General features: G+C 35.9%; 1 protein-coding gene across 1 annotated transcript; it reads left to right on the forward strand.

The window, feature by feature from the left end:
• Positions 1-1,745: 1,745 nt before the first annotated feature.
• LOC110603637 (eukaryotic translation initiation factor 3 subunit B) lies at positions 1,746-8,083 on the forward strand. The gene is made up of 11 exons (XM_021741440.2): positions 1,746-2,039; positions 2,735-2,972; positions 3,311-3,457; positions 4,794-4,922; positions 5,199-5,327; positions 5,404-5,487; positions 5,586-5,710; positions 5,797-5,995; positions 6,086-6,618; positions 6,842-6,953; positions 7,438-8,083. The coding sequence occupies exons 1-11, from the start codon at positions 1,918-1,920 to the stop codon at positions 7,780-7,782; spliced, it is 2,163 nt and encodes a 720-aa protein (XP_021597132.1). The 5' UTR covers positions 1,746-1,917; the 3' UTR covers positions 7,783-8,083.
• The last annotated feature ends 5,380 nt before the right edge of the window (positions 8,084-13,463 follow it).

Genomic DNA, 13,463 nt, shown 5'->3' on the forward strand with positions numbered 1-13,463 from the left:
AACAAGATAAGGAAGTGTCTCCCAAACCTGCAAAAGAGATTCTGTTTGAGGATTCCTAGGATAATCAGCAGAAGTGGAGGAGGAGGAGGAGGAGAAATTAGCTAGCAATATCAAGAACCCGCACATATTTTGCATCTTCATTTATTAAACTAAATGATGTGTGTGCCGAAAATTACAGTGAGCGCGAGCAATGGATTAAAGGAAGTCACAGGTGATGGAGGTTGTTCATCTATTTAAGAAACAAGAAACGGGAAACACAAGCCAGCGCACGACTAACTAGAAGTAAAATATCCTTACCAACAAAGTCATTGTTGGAGTAAAGTAGGCTAGGATCAAAAGGAGGAACAGCCTATGCAAATTCAAAAGCTTCGCATTGTCAGCCTATGCAAATATCCTTACCAACAAAGTCATTCTTGCTTGCAGCCTGCTGCCCTGCTCCTACCCCATTGTCAGCGATCATTCATCTCAAGCAGTATGCCACCAACACAAAGTTATCAGCAGCCAAAAATAGGCAATTCTCTCTGTCTCTCTGTGTCTCTAAAGAAATACAAATTCGTAGCTATATAATTGATCATATAGAGTATTTTCATATTTATACACACCCAAAATTTCTATGGTTATTTCCACCATTCACAGTACTTAGGCAAGCCATTAGCCACCTCCCTTTCCTTGTGCAAAATACAGGTTTCTCAAAAACCAGAATATTCATTTCCTATTTTCATTTTGTATCACTATGAAATATTATGACATAACATATAAAAACTCTCACTAAGTCATGCCTTCATTGATACATGAAGCTGCCAGTTCTCACAATCAATGATGCCAAGGGGTCAATCATGTGAAAGAATAATATCAATGGGTTCATTGACTTGCATGAGACTATCACAAATGTGATGGGTATTGTCATCATATAAAGGCCTCTCATGGTGTTCTGTTCACACAAATTCACAAAATCAAATTCAGGCTCCAACTAATGGAAAGGCACAATAATGCTTCCAGATTATTATTTAGCCAAGTATTCAAGGATGAGAAAAGGACCAACCTATACTATAATCCAGTGAACTAAAAATCCGGGGAATGCCACCTATACGCATATTGCCAAACTTGATCACCCCAGAAAACAAAGCAATTATATATTAGGGGCTTCTCATACTCCACAATATCTAGAAAGATAACTTCTATGTTAGTGCCTTCTGCACCTGCTTTATTCTAAAAAACTAGAAAATTTACATACAATCCCCATAAATTGACGATTCATGGTTCCGGTCAAAGAAAAATGATCGGAATCGGAGCGACTCTTGGCCCGAATAATACTTCCAGAATGACTTCCATCTCGCGATATTTTCAGCGGCACATTCAAGCTCTCCATGTCTTTCCCATTTCTCACGGCCTAATCGGAAACGTTCAATCTCATGAATTTTGCAAGAGATAAAAACTACAATTAAAAATCGAATTTTAACTGGAAATCGAGAGAAGGTTGGTTGCCGCCGTTAATCTCTCCCAGCGATAAATTGTTGGATAAACGGTGTCCAGATCTCCATGCACATACAGCCACTACTGCAATCTTCATCTTCCAATTTGCAGAGAGTTTTGGATTGGGAAGACACTAGGATTTAAACAGAGCTAAATCCTCCTCCCCTTTCTGGAGGGAAATTGCTTAGATTTTTGGGCCATAATGGGCCTATACGGTCTCATCACAAGGCCCAACGAAGTCCTATATTAAGCAATGGTTATTTCGTAATCTCACATTCCGAATCCATCCATTATCTCAGAACTTAGCCCAAAACCCTACAACCATCACCCTGGTTTCTCTGTCTTCCTCCACAGCTCGAATCCTCTTACGTCTTTAGACGGCAACTGTGCTGTTTCTCTCTCTAAGGTAGAGAGAGAGGATCCTAAAAGTAAAGGAAAGAAATCATGGCGGACGTGATGTTAATGAATGAGATAGAGTCTCGGGCAGCCGAGGCTGGTATCGATCTTTCCCTTGTCGATCTCAACTCCATTCAGCTTCCTCCTGGAGAAAATTTTGGAATCATTAGGTAAATAAATTCCTACGAGCATTAATCCTATCAAGCTATGTTTGGTTGTTAGAAAATATCCAATACATGGCTCTCCTGTTGCTTGGGTTACTATAGTACTGTGACATAACTGAGGTCTGATCGGTTTTATTTTCTATTTTGCATTGAATTTGCACTGAGATGGTTGCTTAGGATAATTAAAATTAGATAATATCCTGAACTTTGCTTTTGCGACTGGTACAGCTTGCTTCTTCTTTTTTTTTTTTTTTCCCTCAATTCGTTCTTGTTTTGTGTATTAGTTTCCGAATTTATGGACTATGAATATGCATTGTCCACTGCATTGTGGAGGTCCAGAAATTAGTTGTAGCTACCTTTTTTAGTTGATTGGCAGATTATGATTGCTAGATTCCTATCTGTTATGGCAAATTTTCGGTGCAAGTGAGCAGAATGCCAATAAGGATGCCTCATTTTTCCAGCAGTTAAGAAGCTGCTTTACTTTCAAGAGTTCTTTCTCGAATCTGTAAACCTTATGAACAACTTATGTGTGTATGAGGTTGACCAAGTATAAAAGTGAATTGGTTATGAAAAAAAGGCGTGCAATGCTGTTTTCTGTCTGTTTTTATTTCCTTTCTTTATCTAATATAAATTCCAATTTTCTCTAATCTATCAGTGGGTAGCATGTTAAATTCTGACTTCTTTCTATGCTTTCTGGGCAGTGATGATGAAGATGTTTACCAAGAAGAACAGCTGGATTTTGAGACCGGCTTTGGTAACATTATTGTTGTTGATAATCTGCCAGTTGTTCCCCGAGAAAAATTTGAGAAGCTTGAAGGTGTCATTCGCAAAATTTATGGCCAGATTGGTGTAATTAAGGATGATGGCATTTGGATGCCTGTTGATCCCGATACCCAGAAAACCTTGGGTTACTGCTTCATTGAGTATAACACTCCTCAGGTATTTGTGTTCTTTATTGACACATGCATGGTTGCTGACTGCTTCTTCCTCTCTTTTTATTATAAATTATCTCGTTTGGCTACCATTTTTGTGACTGCCAGGTCTATCTTTTTGGCATATATGTGCATGCCATGTATAGAGAGCATGAATGAACATCTGGTTGATAACAACCAGTTGAGGTGCCAGGAGAAACTAAACGTGGTTGGCCTTTGATGGCTTGGCTACAATTTGAATTAATTTCTTTTGTTTTATTGGAAAAAAAAGGAATGCTTTTGTTTTATTGCTGGTGAGTTCATGGTCTGTATTTAAGTATGTAACTGATATCAGTCAAATTACAGGAAGCTGAACTAGCTAAGGAGAAAACAAATGGATACAAGTTGGACAGGTCACATATCTTTGCTGTCAACATGTTTGATGACTTTGACAAATTTATGAGAGTTCCAAATGAGTGGGCACCTCCTGAATTCAGGCCATATGTTCCAGGGGTAATTGTTTCAATTATTCTCCCACTGTTCTGCTTTATTATCTCTCTCATTTGCTTATCCTGAATCCCATGAAATGATCCACTTGTCATCCCATCAACATTGTTTCTATGCTTGTGCATTTGTTAAACATGTTCCTGTGGGACTTGTTAGACGTTATGAGTCTTCTCCCTGGAGTTTTGCTTCTATTTCATTTGCATTAGAGCTCTGTTCATTCTTCTGTTGTACTGGTGAACTAAGGAATGTCTAGTTTCATTGTTGCAATCGTTTGAAGGAAAGGAAATCCTCATTGATGAAAAAAAGGAGTAAAACATTGAGAATATTATATGCAGTTTAAATTTCTTCTGTATTTCCTCCTTCCTCAACTCTCTCTGTCAATGCTATTAAGGCAAGAGGTGACACTAAGGCAATAGGGTATCCCATGGTCTTAGATGAGGCTGGGGGGGGATCTTTTTGAGATGAGGCGCCATGGACAATTTTTTTTATATATTAAATGTTATGTACACATACACATTTAACATAAAATATCATACTTTCTAACTGGTTTTATATTTAAAAACATATTAAAAAATAATTTGTGCTAGTATAACAGAAATTGTAAAATTAAAAAGCAATAAGACCACCCATCTAAAAAAAAACAATGAAGAAAAAAAAGAAATAATGATTTCTGAAATTATAAAGAAATAAGCATTAAAAGCAATAGAAGGACACCCATATAAAAAGTTCAATGAACATAAAAAATATGGATCTATGATTACTGAAATTGCAAAGCAGTAAAAAAAATGCTGCTGCTTTCATATCAACAAAAAAAAGGAGAGAAGAGTAGGAGGAGAAAGAGAAAAGGAAAGAAATAACAAAAAAAAAAGGATTTTCTGGAGGTGCCTCAACTTCAGAGGGAGAGAAGAGAAGAAGATGAAGAGAGATTAGAGAAGGAGGAGAAGAGAGGAGAAAGAGAGACATACCTGCTGTTAGGACCTAGGAGAACAACAGAGAGGAAGATCAGAGCTTTCTTTGCTGCTTTTCTTTGGAATAGAGGAGAAGAGGCTATGGTTTACGTTTCAGCTCATTAAAACAAAATAAGGAAAAAAAAAAAAAAAACTTAACACTGCATGCAAGAGGCATCATGTCTGTTGCCTTGTGCCCGGTGCCTCTAAGCTCTGAGGCAAGCATCTCATTGAAGGGGGCCTCGCCCGGTCAAGGTGAGGAGCCGCTGGCTCACCTTTTGGCACCTTTAACAACTCTGCTCTCTGTGTGTATAATTCTGTAAGCTGCTTTTTTGTTTTCAACATGCACATTTTTTTATCATAATTAACATTCTGTTTCTTTGGTACATTAACAGGAAAATCTTCAACATTGGCTTACTGATGAAAAAGCTCGAGATCAATTTGTGATTCGTGCTGGCTCAGATACCGAGGTTTTCTGGAATGATGCAAGACAGTTGAAACCTGATCCTGTTTACAAACGAGCTGTGAGTTGAAACCATCTTATCATTGTTTCTTAGAGACAATTAGCTCTGTGTGTGTGTGTGTTTGTTTTCTCCTCCTTTCTTTTCCTTTCTTCTCTCCTTAGATTTTTTTGTGCGGGCAGAAGAGGAGATGCTAAAGACTAGCAGGGCATACCACATCTTATGTCATCGGATTTAGTTAATTTTTTTGTTCCACTTTGTTTGCCAAGAGTATCATTAGAAGTTCTACAATAGATCTGGCATTTTTTCCGATTCTTATTTTAGGTTTTTCCTCTGCAGTATTGGACTGAAAGTTTTGTACAGTGGTCTCCTCTTGGGACGTACTTGGCAACGGTTCACAGGCAAGGTGCTGCTGTCTGGGGTGGTGCAAGCACCTTTAATAGGTTAATGCGTTATGCTCATCCCCAGGTCTGGCCTCAGTTTTTATGTCTAGATTTTGTCAAATCTTTTCTTCAATACTTATTTATAATGATATCAACTTCAGGTTAAACTGATAGACTTTTCTCCTGGTGAGAAATATCTGGTGACCTATAGCAGCCATGAACCAAGCAATCCTCGTGATGCAAATGTGAGTTTCCTATTTTGCCATTTTCTTTGTTTTGTTCTTTTTTTTCTCCTTTTTTCCCCCTCGCCTAGTTTTGCAACTAACATGTCCTTTCTGTTCAGAGGATCGTGATAAATGTTTTTGATGTCAGAACTGGGAAAGTGATGAGGGATTTCAGGGGCAGTGCTGATGAATTTGCAATTGGAGGAACTGGTGGTGTTGCAGGGGTTTCTTGGCCCATTTTCAGGTTTATTTCCCCTTTGTTTGGTGCTGAAGTGGACTATGTTTGTCATCATTTATTATGTCTGATGGAGTATTACTTTCCTTTTCCAGGTGGGGTGGTGGAAAAGATGACAAGTACTTTGCTAAAATTGGGAAAAACATGATCTCTGTCTATGAAACTGAGACCTTCAGTCTTGTTGACAAGAAGTCTCTTAAGGTTGAAAATGTCATGGACTTCAGTTGGTCACCAACTGATCCTATTCTGGCACTTTTTGTTCCTGAACTTGCTGGTGGTAATCAACCAGCAAGGGTAAGTACTGTGTTCCAACTTCCAAGTGAATAGGACTTCTAATTTTCCAGGCCTGTTTTAATCTGTTCTCTATGATAATGAAATTCACAGGTGTCTCTTGTTCAAATTCCTAGTAAAGAAGAATTAAGGCAGAAGAATCTTTTCAGTGTTAGTGATTGCAAAATGTACTGGCAAAGCAATGGAGACTATCTTGCTGTAAAGGTTGATCGTTATACAAAATCAAAGAGAACCACTTACACAGGCTTTGAGCTTTTCCGAATAAAGGAGCGGGACATACCCATAGAAGTATTGGAACTTGACAATAAGAATGATAAGATCATTGCCTTTGCTTGGGAGCCTAAGGGTCACAGGTTTGCAGTTATTCATGGGGATAGCCCAAGGCCTGATGTAAGTTTTTACTCGATGAGGACTTCTCATAATACTGGTCGGGTTTCAAAGCTCACTACTCTCAAAGGCAAACAGGCAAATGCGCTTTTCTGGTCACCTTCTGGCCACTATATATTACTTGCTGGATTGAAGGGTTTTAACGGACAGTTGGAATTCTATAATGTCGATGAGCTTGAGACCATGGCAACAACTGAGCATTTTATGGCAACAGATATTGAATGGGATCCTACTGGGAGGTAATTTTTTATAGAAAGTTTGTTAAAGCCTATTTTGGAGGTTTTTGAACATGATTGAGGTTTTGTTTGAATTGAGTGGAGTGCCCTTGTGTACTTCTATTTATTGGAATCCATAGTATTGATGGTTTAAAAAAATTGCATATTTCTTCATAATAGTTTGAAGCAGATGGTGCTCTCCATTCGTGGATTTTTATTACAGTTGTTATGGATGTCTTGTCTGTAGGTATGTTGCAACTTCAGTTACTTCGGTTCATCATGAAATGGAAAATGGATTCAATATCTGGTCTTTCAATGGCAAGCTACTTTATCGGATACTTAAGGATCACTTCTTCCAGGTAAGATTAGTTATTCTACTGAAAGTTCAGTTTAAGTGCATTGGTGGATTCGATGGCTTTCAATGCTATAAATTAGTTGGCTGACTGTGTTCACTATGCTCTTGTCATTTTTGGATTTGACTATATGCATTTATTGTTCTGTGCGGGGTTCCATGATGATTAACCCTTTTCAGCATGAGTTGAGTTCAATTCCTGAATTCTTGGGATAATGTCAGCTGACTGAAAAATCATAGTACGTGCTGTTTTAAAGTTTCTTGGTAACATTAATATATCATTTGAGATAAAGTGGCATCTGATAATGGCCTTGCATAGAATGGATGAACTTCTCTCACATATTTATTCATGCCAGATTATTGTCTCATTTCTTATTTTCCTTGCCTTCTTGTTTCTTCCGGGCTTATGATCAATTCATCATTGATGTTGTGATTGTGACCGCCATTGCTTGACTATTGGCTTTTTTTTTTTTTTTTTTCATTTTTTACAGTTCTTGTGGCGGCCAAGGCCACCATCCTTCTTGAGTCCTGAAAAGGAGGAAGAAATAGCAAACAATTTGAAGAAGTATAGTAAGAAGTATGAGGCAGAGGACCAAGATGTTTCATTGCAATTGAGTGAGCAGGATCGTGAGAAGCGGAGAATGTTGAAGGATGAATGGGACAAATGGGTCAATGAGTGGAAACGGTTGCACGAGGAAGAAAAATTGGAGAGGCAGAAATTGAGGGATGGAGAAGCCAGTGATGAAGAGGAGGAGTATGAGGCCAAAGAAATAGAAGTAGAGGAGTTGTTGGATGTTTCCGAGGAGGTTCTTTCATTTGAATTTGGACAGGAGTAAGCAATTGTTAGAAACATACGCAGAGCTCGTACATCATCCGTTGAAGATTAGATTCAATTAGAAGCGCCGAAGTTGTGGAGATAGACAAAAAGAAAAAGGCTTTGGGGTTTGATAAATAGTTCGGTGTTTGAATTTTTCTTGTAGGGACTTAATGGTGAGTGTTTTTCTTCATCTAAAATCCCTGTGGATTTCTGTTAATTTCTTAAATTTTGTTAGTCCTGATGAAGATTTCTCTTGTTCTTTGATGCGAATACTTGTTTTCCAACCTGTGAAATCTATGCGATTTTTCTTTATTTCTGTTTATCTTTTGTTGGCGTGGAGAAATCTTAATTAGTGGTGGCTAGGGTGTCTCGTTTATAAACTTGATGAAGGATATAAGTCTTTTTAAAAGGATACAAGCCCAGGCAAGGCGTAATGGAATAGGTAAAAGAGAAATCAAGGGTGGAGGAAATTTGATCGCTCCCCTTGAGTCGTTTCTTGATGCTAGCCTAGGAGGCTGATTCGGTTCCAAGGTTTAGTGGATCCTTTTCTGAACTTCAGATTCCTCTATTTCCAATTCTATTTTTCATTCGATGTAATTTTAATTTATTTAATTATATAATTTGTAACATTCTTTTGAAAAGAATAAAATCTATGTTCGGCTTTAAATTGGTTGGATTTGCCAGGTTTTAGATTTGATTAAAGAAAATGATTCTATTTATATTGATTTCAGTGTTGATCGACTTGGTTTTCAGTCTGAATAAGATTGTGTTAAGGTCTACTCTACCTCAGAATTTTAGACAAATTTTGCTTTTAATTTAGTCATGAGGTGTAGTTGTGGCTGACAAATGGAAAATTATTCCCATTGAACTCCGCCAGTTAGAATGGGAAGATAATGTTTGAACAAGGATCAAATGATACGGCCGAATTGCGAGATAAAGAAATGCAGAAATTGATAAATGGAGTGTTGGTTTCATTGTCATTCGTAGGCCATGCTTGTCTAGTCAGGTGAAAGCTTCCAAAGGGATCTTAATCAAACTTGCATAAGCAACCTCATATTATAAAATATAGCTCTACAGGCTGATTAATATCAAATCATCCAAAAGTAATGGCAAAAAATAAAATCGGTTTCTGAGAGTTTAGTTCACATTGAACTTAATATTCAATGTGTTCATACGCTTCTATAGTACACAACAAGAGAGCCAACTCCTTTCTAGAAAAAAAAAAAAAAGAAAAAAAAAAGATAGTGATGATTTTTATTCACTTCAAATCAAATTATGAACTTCTCGTAATTAAAAAGATGGAGGCAAATAATTTTATCCATCTTAATCTAATTTTAAGGAACCAATCATTTGATACCCTTTTTTCAGTTTTATACTCCAATCTCCCAAAACCCAATCAAGTACAAACCCTAGTTGGCAATATAATAATTGATTGGTGGGTTGGTATGAGAAGTAGCAATAAAGAAAGAGCAAGTGTAGATAATTGGAATTCTTGCCTAACCAATTCATGGCTGTTACTGTTTCCTCTGTTAAGGGCCAAACCATCTGAGTGTGAAATATAAAAAAGGGATTTGGTCCTGAATATATAATTTAATTTGTTTAAAAAATTAAATGTGAAACGTTGAAAGAAGTTTTAATATGATGATTGATTGGCCCGTTAGTCCATCAATCCCTTTCTGTTGCAACTGGGGACTGCTTCCAGCTTTCCTCCACTACCTACTAGTGACTGCTGGCCTACAACCCAAGATTCCATTCTCTCTCTCTCTCTCTCTCTCTCTCAGATTCCATCTGCTCTATTTACCCACTCAAGTATGAATTGGCCCACAATTCAACAATATCCCAAAACATCATGCGAGCCCCTGATGGCTTCTCCTACGTCGTTTTGTTATCCAAAAGCACAAGAGACCCAAATACCTTCATGGAAATCCCATTTTCTTAAGGTTGCCATTAAGTTCTTATCTTTACATGGCAAGCTTTATTTTGGATTTTGAGTTTTGGTTTGTCCTTATAATACTACTTTCTCATAAGTTGTGGCTTGATTTCAATTGTGGCTTTCAAGGTTTTGAATTGAGCAACTCAACTTAACAGCTAATTTTAATATGATATAAGAGAAAAAAAATTAATATTAATTATTTATTAAAATAACTTTTGTGTGAATTAATAAGTGATGGGCATAGTGGTAAAGCCCACTCCATTCCTATGGTGAAAAAAAAATTTAATTATTAATGACATTGTTGAGAGAATATGGGAGTAGACTTTGTTTTGGAGTAAATGATAAGGAAAGTTGAATGAATTATTGAAATAATTAAGCTCAATTATCCTTATTTTCATATTTTTCTGTTATCTAATGTTGTGACTTTACCTTCCAACTTATTGTATTATGGATTTGATATCTTTGTAGTCTTCATTTCGGGTAATTTTCTATTATCATCCTTCAGTTTTTAACAATTTTTTCATTTTAATTCATTAATATTGAAATCACCTCTAATTAAAATTTCAATTTCATTAAAGTTAAAAAAAATTATATAAATAAATAAATAATAAAGCTAGTGTGAGAGCTCTATCAAGTGCGCAACTTTCCTTAGAAAAAGGTGCACAATTTAACATGATTGACAAAATAAAAAATGGTAAAGTGGGGAAAATGACCTTCCCACTGTTTTTTTTTTTTTTTTTTTTTTTTTAATTTAAATTCCTTTGAGCTAATCAAATCTATCCATTTTAAATTTCTTTATTAATTAAAATTATTTATTTAATTAATCTTTGAAGTATATCTTTAAAATTGTGTAATGAAGAGAAAATGAGATGAACACTCAACAGTAGCCAGAAGACTAAGCAAGAAAGATTAGCTCATATTTTTATTTTTAAAGTAAGAAAAACGTATTGATAACTTAAAATAGTGTAACCAAATCACTTTAAGAATAACATCTTTCTTTCTTATGCAAATCAACAAGTGCCTCCATGCCTAACATCAATTAAATAAATATTACATACCTAACTCATACAAATTGAATGGATTAATTAAAAAAATAAAATAATTTCACCCCTCATTTTTAGATAAAAAATTAATTTGATACATAATTTTTAATTGTAAACTTTTAATGCTTAATTTTTACTAAATTACTATTACTTATTCTAAATTCTTAATGATTAAATTCTTATATTTTTATAAGGTCTAAGAGTCTAATACATTATAAATTTTATAAATTTTAACAATTAAATGGTTATACTTTTATATATAAAGATCGAATGTCGAAAGTTTATAACTTAAATTGAATAGTCCCTATTTCTCTTTAGAATTTCTAGAGAGAATTTTCTATTAGAAATCTTTTTTCTTTAAGATCTTTTTGTATACTGCTATTTGATCTCTCTTGCTTTATATGATAGGAGTAGGGATGTAAACGGGTAGGGTAACCGCAAAATTGAAAGTATCCGAACCCGAATCCGATTATATATATAATTCCCAAACCCGTCTCAAACCCGTTTAATATTTTAATTTTATTATCTGAACCCGTCCCAAATCCATTTAACAATAACCGCACAATACTCGAACTCGATTTTTTAAATTCAATAAACTAGCAAATAAACTTCTTAACATTTGCACAATCCAGCAAATAAACTAGCAAATGTTCAATGACAAGAACCAGCATACCCGCACAATACCCGAACACGATTTTTAAATTCAATAAACTAGCAAATAAACTTCTTAACATTTGCACAACCCAGCAAATAAACTAGCAAATGTTCAATAAAAAGAACCAACAACTCAGCAGCAACCCAGCAAATAATGATTTATAACCATTAATTGTTCATAAATTCTAAAAATCAACAGTATTACATTAATCAAATATAATCAATTCAATAACAAAAAATTACCAAATAAACTACCTAATAGTAGAAAGAAAAAGAAAAATGTTCAATGACAAGAAACAGCAAATTCAGCATTAGAAGGAGTAGAAGGAGAAATGTTCAATGACAAGAAATAGCAGTAGAAGGAGAGGGAAGAGTTGTCTCCCACTTACAGTCGGAGATGCCGCCGCTGGAGAGAGAGAAGAGATATCGCTGACCGGGGAGAGAGAAGATTTATCGTCGACTGGGGAGAGAAAGGAGACGTCGCCGGTGCCGACTGCCGGCACTCGTCAGTGAAGTGGGGGAGAGAGGCCTTGACTGGGAAGTGGGAGATGTCGCTGACGGGAGAGAGAGAAGGAGATATCGCACTATGGAATGAGAAGATTTATCGGGGAGAGAAAGGAGACGTAGCCGGTGCCGACTGGGCTGCCGGCAGTCGTCAGTGAAGTGGGGAAGAGGCGTTGACGAAGAGAGGAAAGGGACGTGAGAGGCGTCGACGAAGAGAGGAAAGGGACGGGAGGGAGAGAGGCGCGACAGGAAAGGAACGCGAGAGGCGTTGACAAAGAGAGGAAAGGGACGCAAGGGAGAGAGGCGCCGACGGAGAGAGGTAATCGGGTTAGTTTGTTAATGAAAAAGGAAATTAGGGTTAGTTTGTTAATATAGGTAATCGGGTTCGGTTAACGGGTATCCGATTACCTAATTCCGAACCCTATCCGAATCCGAAACGGGTAAAATTTTTTAAATCCGAATCCGTCCAAATCCGTTTTATAAAAACTCAAATCCGTTCTAATAGGGTTTGGGCGGATCGGGTACCCGTAAAAACCCGCCCGCCTGACATCCCTAGACAGGAGGAACTTCCTTGTTCCTATCACTCAAAGAGTGGGTCCCCCTCTCCGTCTTCATACGATTTTCTTTTGGTTTTATTATTTTTTATTTTTTCTAATAAATTTATGATTATTTGAGAGAGTTTCTTTGATATGTTTTTCTATTGTGATTTCATTTTGAATGCATATTAAAAGGCTCACATATTTAATTTTCACACGTGTTATCCTTTATTCCGATAAAAGAGGAATGGGTGATAACTTACAAAGTTTAGTTCGAAAGATGTAATTAAATTGTCAAAGAGTGTATTCCACCATCTTCATTAATATCATTAGATTTGTGGAGCCATAATTAACTCGGATGGTTAAGATTTTTGGGGCTACATCCTTCACTAGTTTTGATCTAGGGATTATATGTGCTTTCAAATCAATTTCTTTTTTATCAATTACTTCATGTATTATCTCTTTAGACTTTGTAATTAGGGGTTTTATCATAGAAAAAAGTGCAATTAATCAATAATGGAAGTTTCATCCTTTTTAACTCCGCTCTTAACTTGGGAATCTAATCATTAATTCTAGATTAAATTGAAGATAACCCTTTAATTAACTCATTGCTTTCAATCTCTTTCAAGAATGATAAAGTGAAGTTGCTAATGCTTTTACTCAATTCAGTTGTTGCAATTTGCTTCACTGTGGACCCTTCTCTTTTTTGAATCGCATAAATTTAATAAATAAAGAAAATTACATTATAGAATTATAAGATCCAAAATTAAAATTCAATTATATATCACTTATCATTTGAATGTACATATGCTAATCAAGACAGAATTACGTCATTCATTTATCATCTAATATATTCATTACTGATTATCATCCAACAATACCAAATTCTTATTTTAATCCTATAATTATATATTATTTAATTTAGGAAAATGGAAATGCCATAGAAATATATTATCAATAGCTCAATGAAAGAGAGAGGGTTTTGTTATAGTGGGTGACGTGTAAGGATTGAATCTCCAAAAGCTTATAA

This window comes from Manihot esculenta, chromosome 16 (genome assembly GCF_001659605.2).
Source record: "Manihot esculenta cultivar AM560-2 chromosome 16, M.esculenta_v8, whole genome shotgun sequence".
NCBI lineage: Eukaryota > Viridiplantae > Streptophyta > Magnoliopsida > Malpighiales > Euphorbiaceae > Manihot > Manihot esculenta.

Coding starts and splice junctions, on each gene's coding strand:
- LOC110603637 (XM_021741440.2), top strand. CDS start 1,918: ATGGCGGACGTGATGTTAATGAATGAGATAGAGTCTCGGGCAGCCGAG. Junction 3,458..4,793: donor TCAGGCCATATGTTCCAGGG/GTAATTGTTTCA, acceptor GTACATTAACAG/GAAAATCTTCAACATTGGCT. Junction 4,923..5,198: donor ATCCTGTTTACAAACGAGCT/GTGAGTTGAAAC, acceptor TTTCCTCTGCAG/TATTGGACTGAAAGTTTTGT.